Below are 22,254 nucleotides of genomic sequence, written 5' to 3'. Positions count from 1 at the left end.
TGAACACCACATGCAGCTCTTTCATGTGGAGACATCGCCACCGTGTGGACTGACAGGATATTGCTGAGGAAGTTCTTTTAGCCTAGTTTCATTTTTCTGATGACTGGTAAATTGACATTCACATCTTTGACTTTCACTTTAAATACTATATCTGAGTTGGTGTGTATTATTAATTCATTAAGAAAATAGCTGAGTGCCAATTAAGCATTGTGTAGTGTGTATATATATATATACATATATATATATATATATATATATATATGTATATATATATATTGGGGTGCTGGTGAGTTAGAGGAGTTTAAAAGCTAATGGGGGATGACTCCTAAAATAAATATTATGACTGGCAACTGCTTAATGTGAGCATGTACAAAATGCTCTGGGAACTCAGGAGGAGAGTGACTCAATTTATTTGGAAGCCACTAAAACACTTCTCAGAGGAAGTGGTAGTTAGCCTGGAATTCAAAGGATGAGTAATAAGTTTACTAGATAAAAGGTACTGTTTAGAAGCTGGAACAGCAGGTTTGTCCAAAGGCCCTGAGGCTTTGGTGGGGAAAAAGTCAGCATGGCTGAACAGGTGAAGTTTGCAGCATAGGATATTTGGGGTTATGAGCAGAGGATAAAGTTGTGCATTGGCCTTTTTAGAAATGGTCATAAGAGAGGAAAAGAGATGAAGAGAGCTAGTATTTTTTATGTACCTATTATGCAAGAACCTGTATATATACTGTTTTGTTAAATCCAAGTAACGTTGTGAAAAAGGTATTGGTAGCCCCATTTTACAGTTGAGGAACTAGAATCTTAGAATTTAAGTTCACCAGGATCCCATGGCTGGTAGGAAAGAATATATGTTCCCAAACCTTTGTCCTTTGCATAGCCACATACTGCTTCCTTCACGTGCTTTGTCAAGGGGTTTGGACTTTCTCCTGTTAGGGAACCATGGGTTATAAGCAGAAACATGATCTGCTTTACCTGAGCAAATGATAACTAAAATGGTGTCCAGTTTCTACCTGGTACAGCACATAGTTCCGTCTAAAAGATTCAGTGTAGTTGGAGGAAGACACCTAAATACCTCAGGACTAAGAATTCAAAGAGAAAAATATAAAATAGGATGAAATTAGATGGGATAAATATTTTGGAATTTGGAAAACAGTGACTGAGAAGATGTTATTACAGAAATAGGGTTTGAGCCATTGCTTTAAGGTACAGTGTGATTGAGAAGATGGAGAAGGGCAAGTATCTTGGACAGACTGGAAGAGGTGGGAAGGGACAGGCAGGAAAGGAGCCTCCCGGAAGTAATGGGTTTGTGTTGAGGAGCAGAAGGAAATAAGGTGGGGAGAGAAGGACAGCAGATTACACACTTGCCTCTTCCCTGTTATTCCAAGTCTACACTTGCCATTTTGGTTTAGTCTTGTCTTAAAGGACATCGTTCATTTTTGATTACTTCAGAGTCCTTTTAATTATACTGGGAGTGAATCAGTCATGGTCCGTTTAAATTTTTGTTTTGTTTGGGTTTGTTCATTTTTTTCCTCGTTGATGAAATAAAAAACAGGAGGCTTTTAGAGTACCTTGTCACACACCTAGGCTTTGTGGCTTTCATTTTGTCAATTGCGGAATGGGCTGTATTGGCATCAAATCGGTTGTCCAGTATAGTTCTTAGTTTAGTCTAAAAAATTATAGGTCTTTTCTAAGTGTCCATTTTGGCTGATCAGAGAGACTTGGTGAAGTACTACTTTGCTGTATGTTCCTTTTTAATCTTTAGGCCACTCTTTTCAATCCATCACTGGTGATGTTAAGTCTTAGGTTATTTAGAAATGCCATCAGGTTTATTCCAAGATTCAGCTTTTTGCATTAGCTCATAATTCCACCCTTGGCATATGCATGCATGCATGCGTGTGTGTGTGTGTGTACAGAGAGAGAGAGAGAGAGAGAGAGAGAGAGCGAGCATGAGAGCGAGCATGTGCATGCAGGGGAGAGGCAGAGGGTGTGGGAGAAAGAGAATCTTAAGCAGACTCCATGCCCAGCATGGAACCTGATGTGAGGCTCAGTCTTATGACCATGAGTTCATGACCTGAGCTGACATCAAGAGTCAGATGCTTAACCAACTGAGCCACCCAGGCACTCCAAAATTAATTAATTAATTAATTTTAGAGGAAGAGCACACGAGAGCATTGTGAGCAAGGGAGAGGGACAGAGGAGGAGAGAGAGAGAATCCTGAGCAGACTCCATGCTCAGTGTGGAGCCCAATGCAGAGCTCCATCCCATGACCCTGGGATCATGACCTGGACCAAAATCAAGAGTGGGATGCTTAACTGAGCCACCAGGTGCCCCCCCCCCCCCACACTTAGCTCATATTTTTAAAACATAAAACAATTATTTGGGGAAAAAATAAAACAACACTGCTGAATACAACACCTGCAACTTACTTGCATAGGTATTGATAGAGTTGTACTTTTTTTTTTTCTTGTAGTTTTTCTAAAGATTTTTCAAAGTTGACAAGCCTCATGCATAAGAATCACCCGGGATCTTTGTTTAAAAGGCACTGTGATGGATCTCCCACCTAGTGATCACAGATTGTGGGATTGGGTGGAATAGGTAGAGCCTGGGAGCATGCATTCTTATCCCAAGTGATTCATAAGCATACCAAAGCTTGACAACCATTAGGCAAAGTGAAATCCCAGTATTAGTTCCAGATAATTATTATTGTTATAGTCCATCTTCTGTTAGCTAGCTCCAAGGAAAGCTGAGTTTACAAACCTTGCACTTATTTCATCCATAGTAATTTGTCTTCAAAATGGACAGATACAGAATAACTAGAAAGCCAATGAATGTTTGTTATATTCTCTATGTCAAAGTTAATCTACACCATGGTACATGATAAAAAGCTCTAGAATAATTATGTTTTTCAGTTAAAAATTTTTTCAAATTTTTATTTATTTTTGAGAGAGAGAGAGAGAGAGAGAGAGAGTAGGAGAGACACAGAATCTGAAGCAGGCTCCAGGCTCTGAGCTGTCAGCACAGAGCTCGATGTGGGGCTCGAACCCGTGAACCGTGAGATCATGACTGAGCCAAAGTCGGATGCCCAACCAACTGAGCCACCCAGGTGCCCCAGCTCTAGAATAATTATTATTTGCATTTCATGAGCATTGTTCATTTAATCCTTGCAGTCACTTTAGTAAGCTGCCAAGGCCACATAGCTGGTAAGCAGTGACCTACCTTAATTTCCTATTTTTCTAGATTTCAGTTCTCTTTGGTGATAAAGGGAATATTGTAGGAGCACTTTTTACTTCACCTAAATTAGAATTTAGTAATAATGTTGTCACTTCATGTTAAGAAGGATGAGTAAGTTTTTTCCCCCAAACTAGGTAAATGATTGTAGATTGCAAAAACCAGTGATTAAAATCTGGACGGAAAAGGGTATGAATTATTTCTGAAGTATTGTGCTTTGTATTCTCATTTGAGAAATCATTTAACTTTTATGGTTTCATTGGAACTGAACTCTATTCAATAATATGTCTCTGTACATTTTCACAAGGCATTGCCATCAAGGACTAAGTAGTTGTGAAATTGGTTAAGACTGGACTTGGGGGAAATGGTGGTCAACTGCTGCTTTGTTTGTAAGCAAATAACAAAATGAAAATGATTACTTGATAGTCATTGGTCTTTTAAATATTCAGAATTGTAAATAGAATTTTTTGTCCATTAAAAACTTTTGGAATTTATTTACACGCCCCCCAAAGGACAGACTTGGGGGAGATTGCTGAGGACGCCCTTACACACACATGTGATTCATTGTGATACAAGACAAGTGCAGCATACATCTCCCTGTTGTACTCTTTACAACAATGGGGTATGCTCTGTGTACTTCCTTTCCACCCCTTCCCCTGGCTAGAGTGTGAATACGGTGGTGAGTTTTGGAGTTGCCACCTTAGAATATGACATGGATGCTATGGGTTGGGTGACTAAACCCCTCAATAGAAAGAGCCTAAGTTCTTCATACCATGGAACTACTATATCAGCCTTGGGTCCTTGGTGCTAAGGCTGTTATAATATGTGTGAGAGAGAAATGAACTCCCTCCTGGTTAAGCCATTACTATAGTATTTAGTTTTTTGTTTTGTTTTATTAGTAGCTGAGCTTGTATCCTAACTAATAAATTTGGCAAACTTGGCTGTGTAAAATAAAATAACTTACACATAGCAAAAAGCACAAAGGATAAAGCAACAGAGGAAAAAGGTATTCACAGCACATATTTCAAAAAGGTTAATTTTGGAGTGCCTGGGTGGCTCGGTTGGGCATCCAACTCTTGATTTTGGCTGAGGTCATGATCCTAGGGTCCTGGGATGGAGCCCCCACATCAGGCTCTGCATTGAACATGGAGCCTGCTTGGGATTCTCTCTCCCTCTCCTTCTGTCCCTTTCCCCCTGCTCCTATGCACGTGCACTTCTCTCTAAATAAAAAAGTAAAAGATTAAAAAAAATGACTTTTTTTCTTTTGAGAGAGAGCAAGCACATGCATGTGAGCAGGGGATGGAGGGAGGAAAGGAGGGAGGGAGGGAGGGAGAGAGAGAGAGAGAGAGAGAGAAAGAGAAAGAGAAAATCTTAAGCATGTTCCATGTGGGGACTCTATCCCACAACCCTGGGATCATGACATGAACTGAAATCAAGAATCGGACACTCAACCAACTGAGCCACCCAGGTGTCCCAAAAGGTCAATTTTTATAAAGAAATAAAAAAAAATAAGAAAAAAAAGATGCTCTTGTAATAATAATAAGAAAAAGAAATGAAAAAAATTGTACTAAGGTACCCTTGTCATCAAGCAGATTGGCAAAAGCCTAAAAGATTGATAAAAAGCCTCAATGGTAGAATTCCTCGTGCTCCCCTATGGTTTACCCCTCCCCCACTCTGCCTCAGCTGCACCATCGTGTAGTCCTTGCTAGGCCATGTCAGCCTCTGCACTAACATTCTGGATCCTCCCTGCCCTTTGCTGGGAAGGGAAGGCTGGTCCCTTAGGAAGTCAGCTGGCTGTCAGCCCCTTCCTTTACTCAGATGTGCTCTTCTCATTGACACTTACCTTGCCCACCCATTTCCAGTGGTATCACCCCCCATTTTCCTTACCCTGTACTAATTTCTCTCCCCAGAGCACTGATTTATAATTTACCAATTTATTATTTTTATTGTTTATTATCTGTGTTGTCCCACCAGAATATAAACTCCATGAGTGAAAGGGCCTTTTCCTTGTTGTTGAGGTTCTCTGAAGTATCCTAAGCACCTAGAATAAGCCCTTATCCTAAAATTGTGAAACATTTGTTTGTTAAACAAATATAACAAACTGTAGTAGTAAGGCTGTGCGGAAGTAAGTAGGCAAATAAGTTGCTGAGCACCTGTGGAAGACAATTTGACATTTATCGTACCCTTTGACCCAGCAGTTGTATTTCTGGTTACTAGGTCCAGTCAATACTGTATGCACAAGGTTACCTAAAGCACTTTTTATTAACATATTTTTAAATAATTGCAAATGATTAAAAACAACAGAAATGACTGTCACTAGGGGTTGGCCAAGGCAAATACGGCACATCTGTAAGAAAGCCGGCTTCTCATGAAGAGATCTCTAAGAGTTACCACAAAGGAAAGAACACTATAGAGTATGCTATCTCTCCATAAGAAGAAAGACCACGGAGAGAATGAGAATATATGTCTATTCTTCTGTGCACACACATAAAGAAATTCTGAAAGAATATCTAACAAGTGGGGTAGAAAAATGTGCGAGCATGGTAGACGGAAAAAGGTTGGGAAAACCTGAGTTTCACTGATGACTTCTTTCTATTTTGTTTTATCAAGCAGGGAAAATATTTTCAGTTCAAAACATCCGAAGATAAAACTTAGGATGGTAGGTGCAGTAGGTCTAAGGAACATTACAACATTTAAATATACTGATAAATATCTTTAGCTTATTGGGGAGACAAAAATAATTTTTAGAAGCTTTTTTTTTCAAGTTTGTTTATTTATTTTGAGAGAGAAAGAGAGAGAGAGAGAGAGTGAGGAAAGGGCAGAGAGAGAGGAAGAGAGAGAATCCTAAGCAGGCTGTGAGCACAGGACCCGATATGGGGCTCGAGCTCACAAACTATGTGATCATGACCTGAGCTGAAGTCGAGTTGGATGCTCAACCAACTGAGCCAGCCACCCAGGCACCCCGGAGTTTTATAAAAAGTAACTTAAAAAATGATTCCAATAGTCAAATAGTGGTATTTTTATGTATGTGTTTTATGCTATTTCATTGTTCTTCATGGTTCTAAAAGAAACATGGGTACTATACTTTGTGCTATATATGGTTTAATTTTGTTGTTGTTGTCATAGATAATCATCTGATTTTGTTACCTTTTCTTTTCAGTCCTGATGATATTGGGACCTGCTGGTATATACTTCTCTCTGGTTCCGTGTTCATTAAGGAATCCATGTTTCTTCCAAGAAGCAGGTATTGTATAGACATTCTGTAATGGATTTTCCATGAAGCTTAAAATCTCTTTGTCGAATTGAGTTCCTTTGCAGAATTCTGTTGTTTCCTCTTCTGACAGAAAGCAAGAGACTACCTTGGGGCATTGATCTTTAAGAAAGGATTACTTTATGTTTAAACACTGTTACAATCTCTTTAACCAAGGGAAAGAACAAAAGACATGTTGATCACATGTCCATTTGTTGTAGGAACACATCGGGCTAGTTTAGGGCACATTTGTTCATTGGGAATAAAATCTGTCTCCATTAAAAGGCACTCTCATAAACATCTAAAGAGAAGCAAAGAAAGTTCATTGAGACCTCATGGAACTAGAAATAGAAAGCCAGGGACTGTCGTTGACTTTTCTGCTTCTCGGGACCATATGGTCTCTCATTCTTGCATTTGTCTGTGGACTGGCTCCCCACTCTCTAAGGCTATTGATGTTTTTCTCCCTGTGATTTTAGCTTACAGGTGCCGACTATTGACTTGTGAGCTTATGTCCCTAATGTTTCTGTCATTTGACTGTAGTGCCTGTGTCTTTTCTTTGGATTCTTCAGGCTACAGTCTGATTGGCCGGGCTTGGGGCAGATATGCACCTCGTTCCAATCATCTATGGCCAAGGAGGGTTAGGGCTCATCTGTTACACACATATATTCAGTTCCCTGACTGAAGGTGTCAGCCACTAAGTTTTACTAGTTATTTTTTACCGCAATTGTTTATTTTTCACAGTTGTATATTTTTATTTTGACTAAAATTTAAAACATTTTAACAGATTAAATATCTTTATTTAAATTTACTAAATAAATATTTAAATGGGCAAAATTTATTAAAGCATAGTGACTGCTCCCCACCACCCCCCCTTCTATAACTTCACTCTCTCATGAAAATATTTAACTGTACTCTTTTTTTTTTTTAATTTTTTTTTTAACGTTTATTTATTTTTGAGACAGAGAGACAGAGCATGAACGGGGGAGGGGCAGAGAGAGAGGGAGACACAGAACCGGAAGCAGGCTCCAGGCTCTGAGCCATCAGCCCAGAGCCCGACGCGGGGCTCGAACTCACGGACCGCGAGATCGTGACCTGAGCTGAAGTCGGATGCTTAACCGACTGAGCCACCCAGGCGCCCCTATTTAACTGTATTCTTGATGAGTAATTCTGAATGGGTCAGGGACAAATTAAGAATCTTATTTTAAAAACATGAACAAACATTTATAAAATGTCAGAGTCAGATAGGGAGAGGCAATTTATACATGCCTGGGTGTGATAATAGAAGGCACTGGGATGGCCTTTGGAGGTAGGGACTTGGGTAGTGAGAGAGTGCCAGAGGCGCATTGCATCTAGTGAAAAACAATCTCTGGTGCAATTCCCATGCCTCTTTGCCCTCTGCTTCTCCGAGATCAGACTGGCAGGCATTATTCTCTTTGGAAAATAGCCCCATGAGGGAGAGAGGCTGGCTCTATTGCCTGCCTATTTGTGGTTGTTCTTATAGTAGCGATAGTTATAGTAATGGAATTAGCACTGGTAGTGGTAGTAGCAGTAATAAAGTGATGATGGAAAAATAGCTAAGGCTTTGACAGTGCTTTCTATTTACCAGCTCACCATTTTGAATATTGTGTGTGTGTGTGTGTGTGTGTGTGTGTGTGTGTGTGTGTGATCGATCGTTTAGTATTGCAACTACCCTTTGAGGTAAGTATAATTTTCATCTGCATTTTGAGACTGAGGAAACTGGCAGTACAGTATGGTGGGTGGTTGTGCCTCCTGGAATTCTGCCTGGGATGCTGGGAGTGAGCCGATGAACCAGCTCCTATAGTTCTAGGAATTCTGTTTCCCAGAGGAATGGAGAATTGATTAACGTTCTTCTCCTTCAAATACAGGACCTACTTACTTTTTGGTCTCTTTTTGGGGGCTCTAACTCTGTTTCTGAACTTGGATGAAGGTATAGTCAAACAATATTTAAGCGTTGGTATATTTTTTAATTATGTATAATTTTAATATAAAAAGTAATAATAAGTAGTGTGTAAATTAGCAAAGGTAAAGAGATGGAAAAAATCACTTATAATCTCTCATTCAAAGTAATAATTCTGTAATACTGTATAGTGTTTTCCTATCTAGTCTTACATGTATGTGTTTCACGTACTGAAGAGCATGCTTAATAAACAATGTAATATCTTATTTCAATTAAAGAATATGTGTACATATAAGTGTTGCCTTGTAATATTAAAAGCTCTTTAAAAAGTTTGCTCTTTATGTATCTTGATGCCTGTTTAATTGTTCAGTTATTTGAACTTTCCACAGTTTAGTTAATAATTGTAAGGGTACATTTTTGATGGCTTTTCATTATAAATATTGCTTTAATGACTGTGATTTGAAATTTATGTATCTTAAAGGAGGACAAAGGTTAGTGACTTCATTATTCTATTAATGCAAGGTCTGTTATATGAAACAAATCTATAGACTGAAAGTCTAGAACAGTGAAGGAGCCTGTGATGGTCTTTTTTCAGTACCAGCCATCATTAACTAGTCAAGTAACAGCTTGTTCTAACTTCTGGAAAGGGAACCTAATGTTCAGAAAACTGCTGTTCTGGAAGAAAGAGGACTTGTAGTTCAGACCTATTTTATGAACACATTGGACTCTATGCCTAATTATTTTAAAAGATGACATAAGTTACTCCTTCTCTGGCTGGATGTCAAATGCTTGCAAGCCAGTACTTTAATGGGATGAAGGAAGGAATGGTGTTTCAGTCTGAATGACAAGCTAGTACTATATATAGGCTATGTCTTCACGTTGCACCTGTGACATTTGCTCTAAGTTGTTTGTTTCTTTTGGTGATGTTGCCTTAGGAATAGTGTTCATACTGTTTTAATAGGAAGGAGTTTCTACTGGTGCTGTGCTAAAGGTTGACACTAGTGATGCATATATATTTATTTCTCCACAAAATATTGAGGTTTGATTAAAGAATAGTATGGTTGAGGTGTTAGTAACAATCTGGTTTTATAAAACTAGTTCACAGATGATTCTCCACATTTATCATATTTTTATCATGTTAGTCTGGAAATTGTTTATTGGTATATATAATAAGTAACCTGATCACTCATTTTGACAGCTAATTCACCCTAAACAGTTAGTTTTGAATCAAAATACTTTGAAGAATATTTTTATGTTTTTACCTAATTCTCATGAAATTGCTTTGACACCTGATTATCATCAAGTGAGAAGGATGATATACATTGCAAAAAATCTGCCATTTGGCTTCTAGGTTTCATTTGCTGTATTGAATTCCTTGATTGACATTGAGGTCAGCACTTTATGGTTTTTAAAAAAAATTTTTTTTTGTTTTCTTTTTAGATAAATGCTCTTTGGGTTGCATACCTTTATGTTATTGAAACATGAATCATTTTCCCTGTTAAGAGTTATGACATTCACGGAGTCTATTAATTCCTTTGAGACCATCAGTGACAGCTTACTCACTTTTTTCTGTTCTAAGCAATTTAAGTGAAATGAATGTTTTTGTGAGTTTTATTGTAAATCTATTAGAAATATATCAAGGTTTGAAATGCTGGTATTTGTACAAATGGCAGTAATGTCATTTATAATGTTATTACATATAATGTTGCCCTAATACAGGGCGAAACTCTTATGTGGAGTAAAAATTTGTAGTCCTGAAGCAATGTACGATTTATAGTAATGGTTTTTCTCAGTCTTATTTAAAAATAAATTCAGTTTCTTTGATCAGAAAGGTGGTGAACAAAGGTAATTTAGCAATGCAACAAAGGTTATTGTCATTCTCACTTAGGAAAACGTCAGAGGAGACATTTGTCATAGATGAAGATAGAAACAGTGTAAATTGGATGTGTTTTTCCAGTCCTTTCAGCAGAGTAGCGGTAGTCACTGAGTTGTGCATGTTGTGTACCGCACAACTCAGCGATGTGCTGTTTTAACCACAGTAATAGACCGTGAAAAGCAGAGAGTGGTGAAATATTTTGAGGAAGGAGTTTTTACCCCTAACTTTTTCAAAGGCATCATTTGCAACAACAGTGGAGCTGGAAAGCAAGAGATGAAAACTGTCTCATCTAAAGTTGCAGGTTTAGAAGTATTTTTCTTGTACTTTTGTTTATTCTACATAATGGGCAGGAAGATAATAATGTTCATTGTCCTAATGTGTTCTAAATCAGTGTTATTTATGGAACTTTAATAGAAATTGTTGTATACTTAAAATTTTCCCACTTTTAAAATTGTCCCATCCTACGAATGCTGAACCTATTTTGTAGTAAATTCACAATTTAGTAACTTGGATTAACATGTTATTTTAATATGTTAATCCAGGCTGCTGGGTTAAGCCAGGCTTCTGGCTTCTTTGGAAGGCTGAGAATTTTAGATATAGAAGATAGGCTTAGACTGTGCGTCTAAACTTTCACTTGCTATTTGGATTGTTTGTTAGAGAAGAAGACAGTACCTATGTTGTATATTAACTCATAGAGTTGGAATCTTTTCCTAGTAATTTATCAGTCATTTTACATTTATTTGCAAAAAACAGAATGCTAGATGTTTAAACATTACTGTCATACAGACTCTTTCTTTGAGTTTATGTTGATCATAATCCTGGGGGGGGGGGGAGATCACTATTTAAAATGTTGAACCTGATTTTCTCAATAGAATCAATTTTATCATAGAAGCCCCAAGGAAGGGGCTTTTAGTAGAAATGACCATGTATCCCACCACATTCAAACATAAATAATATTTTTATTGCTCTGGTAGCTAAAAACTTTCTATATTTTTTATATGCCATGCAATTAGTAAACAAATGTCTTCATATCAGTGTGGCTGGGACTGTGAGTTTGAAGGAAAAAATAAGCCCGGGGTGGCCATACCCTAAACACTTCAAAGATGCCAAGAAATGGGTTGTAATCAAAGATGGGAGCCAGAGGACCTGGGGACAAAAACCTGTCTATACAGAGGGCTGGAGGCTTCTAGTGCACGGATGCTAGGGTCCAGCTACCAGGTGGCCAGGCAGCGGACTTAGTGGGACAAGTAATCTGTACACTGTAAGTGTCGTGAGAAGTTATGTCTGCAACTGGCAAAGCACTGTCCGTGGAAACTGCTGAACACTGAAATGCCATAAAAATTTAGGATTAGTTCATAGGCCTTTTTCATATTTATGGGTCATTCTGTCTCATTCTAAAGTAAGTTTGGTAGAGTTTAAATTTTGAGGCATATTTGCATGTCATTTCAAATAGTAGTTGAAACTTGCATTAAGTCCTGCTGTGTGGTCTCTGTAGTAAGTTCTGGAGTATGCAGAGGAAACAAAATGGTCTACTCCCTGCTGTCACATAATTTAGTATCTGGTTGGGGAGATGAGGCAGTCATATATGAAGCATGAAAAAATCGCATAGGTGTCGTTAAATAATACAGTGTAAATTGATGTAGCAAAGACCACACACAATGCAAAAGACCTTCCAAGATTAGTGGTGTTTTAATGTATGTGGTAATGAGGAGTAGCTCTTAAGTGCATTCTGAGTTAGGTTTATGATTTGGATTGTTGGACAGTGGTTGGAAAGGAAGTCTGGACATACTAAAGAGCATGAGTGATGGCACAGAAATAAGATTGAAGGTGGGGCAGTTCATACATAAGCGATAGCTTGAGTGGAGTCACAAGAATAGGATCATTTATCCAGAACAGACATGCACTTTAGGGAGTGAACTAGTTGCAAAAGCATTGGTGATGGTGGCATTAATGAGAAGTCTAGTTTACAAAGCTGTGGCAGTTGGCTGGAAAGGCTAGGGTTGTTGGTAAGTTAGGTGTCAAGGAACGTTGGCAAGAGGTTAGGAGAAATGCACACATCATTTATTTGTATCATGTTGGCTGTGTCCATTTACAAGCAGTACTTCTCTTTCATTGATACCAAATATATCCACAATTTAAAAATTAAAATTGTGGTATGGTACTCTCAAACTCACATTTTAAATTAGAGCTGGCAGCTATAATGAGGATAAGTGGGGAAACAAGACATTTAACTAATCAGTTCTGAGAGGCTGAAATACTATTCTCATTATGATTCACATGACAAACAATGAGCTACTTGAGTTTAAAAATCACAGACCTACTTTCTGCTTGCCAGTGCTAGATGATAAGTTAATTGATTGCTCTGAAACTTGCTAGTTTTTTTTTTTTTTTCCCCCAGTAATGGAAGAAGGTGAAACAGTGGAAGAGTGATTCTGTGTTTATGTGGTAGGGACTGAAAACACAACTAACTATTCCTTATTTCATGTGAAGAGGTCATATAGGATTAGAAAATCGTATTCTTGAAAGAGTACAAATGTGTTATAAGTCATATGATGCCTTATTGGAGATGGAATATGGCTTTAAAAAATAACTCACTGATGGGGTGCCTGGATGGCTCAGTTGGTTAAGTGCCTGACTTTTGATTTTAGCCCAGGTCATGATCCTCAGGGTCATGAGATCAAGCCCTACATGGAGCTTGCTTAAGATTCTCTCTCTCCCTTCCCTCTATCCCTCCCTGGCAATCCTTTCTCTCTCTCTCTCTCTCTCTCTCTCTCTCTCTCTCTCTCTCTCTCTCTGTCTCTCTAAAAAAAAAAAAAAAGAAGAAGAAAAAAAAGAAAAAAAACTCGCTGATAATAATGTTATGAAAGGGTAACTTTATTAGACATTAAGTGTATCCAGATGGCATGAAAGTAAGGTGAGGATCAGAGCTCTGGAGATTGTACATTATAGGTAAGATTTACCTTCAGTTATTAGCCAAATCACAACAATGGTGGTATAGATTAAGCATGGAAGAGAAATTGTGGTTAGTGAAGAAGGAAGGGGGGGAAAAGGTATAAGTCATCTCAAAACTGCTCTCATTGGGTTTTTAAGGTAATGTATTGGTCTAACATACCTACCTTTCCATCATGGGGAGATATTGGTAACTTATAATAGGAATAAATGACATGATACATAAGTTTTTTAGAAGTTTTTTTTACAACCAGCATTACTAAAAGTTGTTTATTTCTTTAAAAGAAGAAATTGATCCTCCTTCCCTCCCTTCTTTCTTTCCTTTCTCCCAAGATAAACCACAAGATTTTGTTTAATTCATATTTGGAATAATATAAAGTCAGTGGATGATTGAAGAATTAGTAAGGGCTAATAAGTTATAAGAACCACTTATCTCAGACACTGTTGAGACAGTGTCTCAACAACTCGTTGCCACATTATTTTGCAGAAGCAAGTGATTGGGGCCTGTGGTTGGCCAGTTAATGAAGATAGTTGGTTAGGCATAGAATCATGGGAAGATACTTCTGTTTTAACTTAAGAATGTTCAATTTGATCTATACATATAATATATATGTGTGTGTATTTATATATATTTGCATATATAATTGGATTAAAATACACATGTATATACATAAATGTGAGTGTGTGTGTGAGAATCACTCTTACTGGACTCGACTGTTTCCTTCCAGTCTTCCGCAGTTATTTTGCCTACACCTAATCCAGCAGCAATGCTTAAAAACTGACATACTTTTACTGAGGTTTCAAAAGCATTCTGCTTCATAGATTAAATAATTATTAAGTCAAACAGATTGTTATCAAGAGTAAATAAGTGTATTTTTCTTTAAAAATGTTCGTCTGTTGGGGCGCCTGGGTGGCTCAGTCGGTTGAGCGTCCGACTTCGGCTCAGGTCATGATCTTGCGGTCTGTGGGTTCGAGCCCCGCGTCGGGCTCTGTGCTGACAGCTCAGAGCCTGGAGCCTGTTTCAGATTCTATGTCTCTCTCTTCCTCTGACCCTCCCCTGTTCATGCTCTCTCTCTCTCTGTCTCAAAAATAAATAAATGTTAAAAAAAAAAATTAAAAAAAAATGTTCGTCTGTTAAAATTAATCACTACAAGAGATGGTGTCTTAGCAACTTCATATCTGAGGAGAATTACTTACCAAAAGTGATGAGCGTAGTGACTAGAACTGATTTCCAGCACCAAAAAGTACCCTGGGCTATTAGTTACACCCCTTTAAGGGAGTCCTCCACTTGATGCTTAATCAGTATTAATGAGTCGATCGACCCCTGTTCTAAATTGCTCACCTGCAGTTATATGTGCGAATTCTCCTATCTTATTCATTCTGCCGATATCATTGAGTTGCCTCTGTGGGCCTGCCTAGAATATGGTGTGGAAACGCAGAGATCCTACCTGTGTGTCCCCAAAGCCAAGTGGTAAAAAGTGTTTTGAGAAGGAAGCGTGGGGTCCGTTTGTCCAGTGCTGCAAGGAGATTCAGTAAGGTGAGACCAGAGACATGACCTTGGGATTTGGCAGCTAGGGGGTCATAGGTGACCTGAGCGAACCATTCGCAGTGAAGTCGTGGAGCTGACTGGGGGAAACTGGGAAGGTAAGAACTGGTGAAGGGGAATTTTCATTGTGAAGAGGAGCAGGGAAATGGGCCGGTGGCTGGGAGTCGTTTGTGAACTAAAGAGCGGTTTGTTTCTGTAAAATTGAGAAAATGCTAGTGTGTGTTTGTACGTTACTACAGATGATCCAGCAGAGAGGGGTAAATGGATGGTACTGGAAAGAGAGAGGTAATTGCAGAAATGGGTGAGACCCACAAGATGGGGAGGTGTTAGCTTTGGAACGAGTGAAAGAGCTTCACCTTCTTTGCAGGCTTATGACAAAAGCTGCATAGGTCGCTGGGTAGATTTGGGAGTTCAATGGTAGGTATTGAGGAGTTTTGACAAAAGAGGGAAAGAAGTTGTACACAAAGGGAGTGTTGAGTGCCCATTTGATATTCGTGGACATAGATGGTAAGTGTGTGTGTGTGTGTGTGTGCGTGTTTCCGAGCAACTTTTGGCTGTTTAGGGGCAGGCATGGAGAAGGTGTTGCTGGAGTTTGTGCTTTACCAGTGCATACAGTAAAGGGAGAGATAGGAGCAGGAATTAAGGGTGGATCTGGAATAGCCATACCTTATGTGGGTTTGTTCCAGGTCCCTTGAGCTCTAGAAACCATATATGTAAAGCAACAAACACCTACAAGTCTACTTGACTTCCTGCTTTTTCTGTCTCTAATGGCTTTAATAAAAAGCTTGTCACCTGCTCTAGAAATTTCTGTGAGTCTCAGTTTTGATCTCTCTTTTCTCCCTCTGACAATTGTGGGTTTTTCTTTTTAGGAAACACTTCAGAGTTAGAAATGGCAGTATCCATCAAATCAACTGCCTCTATCACTGCTTCCAGTGCCTGTGTTCAGATGTCACCTGCTCTATTAAAGTAGCTCTCTGAAGGCCATCAATACTTCTTCCACAGTGTCCCCAAATCATTGTTTGAAGCATAGGACTTTTCTTCTTGATCTTTTGAATAATTAGCTTAAATGACTGGCAGCTGCCAAACAGATAAAATCCAGACTTTTTAGTGATACATACAGGGCAGCTCAAAATGTCTCCAACCTAAATTATTCCCTGTATACCCTCTCCAGACACCCAAGCTGATTGTTGTGGTCCAAGCATATCTTTGTCAGGTTGTTCTTGCTGTCTGGGATATCCACCTTGCTGTTGCTACCTTCACTCCCATTGTTCCTCATCTGCCAGTGAAAACAACCTGTTTAATTCTCTGGGAATCCTACCCTTGTTTTCCTGTCAGGATTAATTGTTCCCTATCCATACTAAACTAAGATTTTTGAAGGGTGTGGCTGTATTTTTCATCTTTGCTTCCCCTAGCATATCTAACACTTATCAGCCATTTCATAAATACTTGTTGAATCGTATTGGTTTAGGATTTTGTGTGTGTGTGTGTGTGTGTGTGTGTGTGTGTGTGTATATGTATACAGATGTATGTTTAAATTTATTTTTGGGGGGAGAGTGCAAGTGGGGGAGGGGCAGAGAGAGGAGGATAGAGGATCCAAAGCAGGCTTTGGGCTGACAGGCTGACAGCAGTGAACCTGATGCAGGGCTTGAACTCATGAACTACAAGATCATGACCTGAGCCGAAGTCGGATGCTCAACTAAACTGAGCCACCCAGGTACCCCCAGGATTATATTTTTAACTTGCCCTTAAAAATCACTTTAAAAAAGTTTAATGATATTTCACTAACATATTACCTTAAAAAACTTATTTTAACGTTTATTTTTGAGAGGGAGAGAGACAAGTGTGAATGGGGGAGGGGCAGAGAGAGAGGGAGACACAGAATCCAAAGCAGGCTCCAGGCTCTGCACTGTCAGCCCAGAGCCCGACATGGGGCTCAAGCAGTGAGGTCATGACCTGAGCTGAAGTCAGATACTTAACCGACCAAGCCACCCAGGCGCCCCAACATATTCCCTTTTAGACATAACTTTTCAGTAACCTCCGATTTATTGAAATTTTGGTTAGGAAAAGAATGAGGCTGTACCATAATGGAAGGAAGGAGTCTGGGGGGACGCTCATGAGATCTTGGTACTGGCCAGTTTGTGCAGGAGTGCAGAAGGGGCAAAAAGGCAAAAATGGTATCTTGTTGGACATCATTTTGCTTACTACATTAGGTACAGTTAGTTTTGGTTGTATAAAACAATTGCATAAACACAGCAGGACCTACTTTTTTTGTCACATAAAAGAACCCTAAAGGTAGATGGTCCCTGATGGTCTAGTGGCTCCTCAGTGTGAAAAGGTTACAGGCTTTCATCCTTCTTTCCAAAACCTGTGTGTGCACATAGCTTCCACTTTCAGCATCAGGTCAGACCACAAGGTGGCTGCTAAATCACACCTGTGATGTCTGCAGCAGGAGCTAGGAGCGGGAGGGAAGGCAGGAGAACAAAGAAGTTTAACTTCTATCCGAATCAGATTTCTTGAAACAATGTTTCTTTTTATGTTACATTGTCCAGAGGTACTTAACATGATCACTTCAGGTTGCCCAGGAGCCTAAGACAAGTAGTCTTTTATTCTGTGATGTAATGCGCCTGCTAAAAATAATAATATGTCTTTATTTAAAAATAAATAAGCACAGAACCTGATATGGGGCTCGAACTCACGAACTGTGAGACCATGACCTGAGCTGAAATCAAGACTAAGCCACCCAGGCACTCCTAAAAATATCCTTCTAAGAAGGAGGAGAATGGATGTTGGAGTGGATAATCAATACTTTCTATTACACTTGCTCTCCAGTTTCCCTTCTTAGTTTGTTCATTATCTTTCTTTTCTACATCATTCTAACCCCTCAGCCCTAGGATCATACTCTTCATCAGCTTACCCACACTGCTTCGGGTCTTACATCACCTATAATTTCTACTTGTCATATCTAAAGTTGACTTGAGTCCAGGTATTCCCATGACACACACAGATAAGGTAAAAATATATATTAAAGATTTTAAGACAATGTTGGGAAGGAGTTCCAAATAAGGCAAATGAAATTATGAAACAAATGTGAGCTTGGTTTGACTACAGTTGATAATATTGAAGGGAGAGTTTAGTTGCAGTTTATCTAAACATATCCTGCGTTAAATTTGAAATAAGGTGGAGGTGTAAGTTGATGGAATAGATTGAGATGTGTTAAAGATCCAGTGGGATATATTAAAATGTTCCCGCTTCAGGTATTAGTTGTATTTTCTGCTTCAGCATGAAATGTCTTCGTCCTGGAAAGCTAACATGACTTTGAGCATCTTTTAGAGCAGCCTTACCCCGTTTAAATCATATTCTGATGGGATACCTGATGCACAGAGCAAAACAGATCTCTAGAGAGGGAGTTCAATTGCTGGATCAAGTTGGGAATTTGGTTGCCATAACGACAGCTTCACATATACGCTGCACGTATAAGTGCAGGCTTTCACAGTCCTTGGGAAACTGGCCTTGGTAGTGTCTTAACAAAGTAAGTAACCTTAAAGAGAAGGACTCTGATGTTTTTGGCTGTAGTAGTACAATTGATAGGTTATCCAGGTCATCTGATGCTTGAAATCTTCAGTCAGGGAATTTGTCATTTGTGATCCTTGGTGTAAATGACTGTGAGTTCACTCTAGAGTTTCTTTTTAGTGATGTTTGGATTTCTCTTGCAAAAGTAAATACAGTATTTCATAAAGGTTTTAAAGTCTGATGTGTGTGTCAATAAAATACTGTATTTTTCTCTGTAAAAAACTGGATTTACTTATCTGCTGCTAAGTGGAATGGAACCCGCAACCCATGTTTGTGCCACGGTCATTTTGGGGGAGGCTTGGTGTGGAGGGATGTGTGAACTACCATTTCACCTGTTTGAATTCAAACTGCCTTTAAATATCTATCAACTATATTTATTTTTATAAAATGCTTATTTATTTATTTTTGAGAGAGAGAGATCATGGATGTGCATGGGAGTGAGAAGGGGACAGAGAGAGAGAGGGAGACAGAGAATCCCAAGCAGGCTTTGACATGGGGCTCGAATCATGAACTGTGAGATTATGACCTGAGCCCAAGTCAAGAGTCGACTGCTTAACCAACTGAGGCACCCAGGCACCCCTAAAAAAATTTTTTTTAAATGTTTATTTTTGACAGAGAGAGAGAGACAGAGCATGAGCAGGGGAGGGGTAGAGACAGGGGGAGACACAGAATCTGAAGTAGACTCCAGGTTCCGAGCTGTCAGCACAGAGCCCAACTCAGGGCTTGAACTCACAAACCTCGAGATCATGATCTGAGCTGAAGTCAGACCCTCAACCGACTGAGCCACCCAGGCGCCACCGCCCCCCCCCTCCTATTTTTTTTTTAATAAGAAGCATACTTTCGCTATTGGGAAGACCAACAGAAAATAAGAGTGTTATTAGTAAGAGAAAGATTGTGATATGAAGCAAATCATACATGGTGAAATTGGAATATTAAAATAAAAACTTCCAGTTAATCATAGTTCAGGGTCCCTTTATTTTATTTAATTATAAGTTAAATTATATATATATATATATATATATATATGCATAAAAGACTACAAAATCGTATATTAAAGAAAATGACTTTATTCTATTATTTATTTATTCTATTATCCTAGTTGATTTTTTAACGTACTGAAAATTGTTTAAAAGTACTTCAAGAATTAAGAAATATACTCTCAGCTATTATTTCATTTTATTTCATGTATTATCTTTATATTAGAATTTAAATGAATGTAATGTGTGCTTAAAAACTACCTTCCATATTTATTACTGATAAGAATATTGAGCTGTAAGTTCAAAATATTAAAAAAAAAATTATTTCCTTTCGTGTTTCTTATCTTGTCACATATCTGTGGCTTTATAGAGGTTATGTATTTTTTTTGCAATGAAATATAAGATATAATTTCTAGTATTTCATGTTCATATGTTATAGATCTATATAAACATTAAGTAAGTATATTTTCTTAGTTATTTGGTTATATGGTTTTTTTTCAGTTATATTTAAAGGATTATTTTTACTTTGTCTTTTATTAATGTCTTTATGTTTTATAGCTATAAACTGCTTAGTTTATCAGCTTTATTAAGATAATGTTTATTTCTTAATATAAACATCTTCAGATAATTTAAAATATTGAGGCAGTGGTCAAAATCTGTCAAACATTTTCCTCTGGTTTATTTTTGTTATTTTTTGCTTTATTAAGATGAATTTAGAAAACCATCTTAAAGTATTTATACTTTAGTTTTACAAATAGAAAAACTATGAGTATTTCATTTTCATCATTCTTAATCATATATAATACATGATATACCTATGTCTATACCTATGTATGTTCTTTATTTATATATCTATATGTATATATTGCAGAGGTCTGCTGCCATGATAGTTTATATAGTCTAAAGGAATAATTCCTTGTTATTCAGAATCTTGAGACCACTTCAGTTTACCCCTTTGTCATCTGATCTTGATTTTTAACTGACATAATTTTGGAAATACAGAATGAAGAGTTAATTGTGAATAGAGTTTTCTAGGTTTTATAATCATTATCCCATTTAAGTGAATTTTTTTTTTTTTTGGAAGTATGACTGACATCTATTAAGTGAACCTTAAAAAACTGTTATATATAAATTTGTGTATGGAAACATCCCTCTGGCTAAAGCAGAGGTATTTTTCATTGATTATCTATGTCAGAGTATAAAGTAATTATAGTTCTTCAAAAACAGTAGAGAAGAACTGTCTGATAACTACTACAGAGTGAGAAGTATGAATTTTAATTTTTCTAAGAATGTGCTTGTGGGACAATAAGTAGAAAAGACACTGGATTAGAGTCCTCATGTTTGGCAATAAAGATGGTTAGAAGATAAAATACAAGATTATGAACTGTAACTGACCAAGACAGAGGTTTCTGAAGTGGGCTAGTTAGTAGATTCACCTGGCTGAATGGGTAAAATGGGTAAAATACTGAGACCCAGGCCTAGAGATTTTCCACTACAATCTGTATTGGACCATGCCACTCTCATTTTCAAAGTTTACAAGCAAGTGGTCAGATGTGAACTGAGAGGCTGAGCTAATGACTATGAGACTGATGTGTAGCCACTGAAGTTTTTTTTTTTTTTAAGTTTATTTAGACAGAGAGAGAGAGACAGAGCATGAGTGGGGGAGGGGCAGAGAGAGAGGGAGACACAGAATCTGAATCAGGCTCCAGGCTCTGAGCTATCAAGCTGTCAGCACAGAGCCTGATGGCGGGGCTCGAACTCATGGACCACGAGTCATGACCTGAGCCGAAGTTGGACGCTCAACCGACTGAGCCACCCAGGCACCCCGATGTGTAGCCACTGAAGTTTTCAGATCAGTAGAATGGGAAGATAGTGGAAGATTGGCAAAGTTGGAACCAAGACAGGAATCCTATCTCAGTAGCCTTGGTGTGTCAAAGCTAACGGCCTGACTAGTATTTTCAGGGAAATAGAAGATGATGGGTCACATGTCAGTGTAATTTAGAAGGACTAATTGACGAAATTTAGGGACTGAAATTACAGACAAGGGACAAGTTGGAGTAAAAGATGATTCCAATGCTTGGAACTTGCATGTCTGGTAGTGTGATGCCTTTGCCAAATCTGGAGGGAATGAAGCTGGTGGAGATCAGAGTTAAATATATTTGGTATTAGGCCTGTTGTGGTACATGCTTTGACAGACAGGGGGAGCCACAGGAGGTGTGAGGAGAACCTGGGCATTGAGTCACCTGAAACGCTTTGGAGATGGGATAGTGTAGGTGTAAAGGTAGGTAAATAGGGAGAATACAGAAACAGAAATGAGATTCTTATAAGGTCAGAAGGCTACAGGGACAGAATTTGACAACTAAGATATTGCTTTCCTGCCCATTTTCATGCAGAATTATCTCATGTCTTGTTTTAAGCAAGCTATGCAACATATTGCCAATTCTCATATTAAATGGTTGTCGGATTTCATAAAGTCTATTGAACTTTGTAAATGAGGTAGTTTTAGTCTTTTGCAAAACATAATTTGAAAATGATAGTTTAGGTTCCTTCCAGTTTTCTGGATGTTCTGTTAACATTCATGAACATCTTTTTGTATGGACGTATGTTTTTATTACTTTTTGAATACCTAGGGGTGAAATTGCTGGGTTATATGGTACATGTATGTTTAATTGTATAAACAAGTGCCATGCTGTTGTGTATAATAGCTGTAACATTTTGCATTCCCAACAGCTTATGAGAATTCTGGTTGCTTTACCTCTTCCCCAACTCTTGGTATTGTCAGTCTTTTTAAAATCAGCTTGTCCGTGTCCAAAGTTTGTTAGGATTTGATTGGATTTTCACTGAATCTAAAGATCAATTTGGGAAGATTTACTCTCAGTAAGATTGAGCCATCCAACCTGGTATATTTCATAATTTAAATCTTCTATTATTTCCCTTTGCATG

The 22,254-nt window shown here is 38.3% G+C and overlaps 1 protein-coding gene across 10 annotated transcripts in view; it reads left to right on the top strand.

Moving 5' to 3' along the window:
• Positions 1-22,254, top strand: part of RAPGEF2 (Rap guanine nucleotide exchange factor 2) — a 253,639-nt gene that overhangs the window by 100,431 nt on the left and 130,954 nt on the right. For all 10 annotated transcript variants that reach the window (XM_007084219.3, XM_015538435.2, XM_015538436.2 and 7 more), the window contains one exon: positions 6,386-6,469. In XM_007084219.3, the coding sequence (XP_007084281.1) occupies positions 6,386-6,469 (84 nt within the window). The remainder of the gene's footprint in view (positions 1-6,385; positions 6,470-22,254) is intronic.

Source organism: Panthera tigris, chromosome B1, assembly GCF_018350195.1.
Source record: "Panthera tigris isolate Pti1 chromosome B1, P.tigris_Pti1_mat1.1, whole genome shotgun sequence".
Taxonomy (NCBI): Eukaryota; Metazoa; Chordata; class Mammalia; order Carnivora; family Felidae; genus Panthera; species Panthera tigris.
This window is presented reverse-complemented; position numbering and strand designations above follow the sequence as displayed.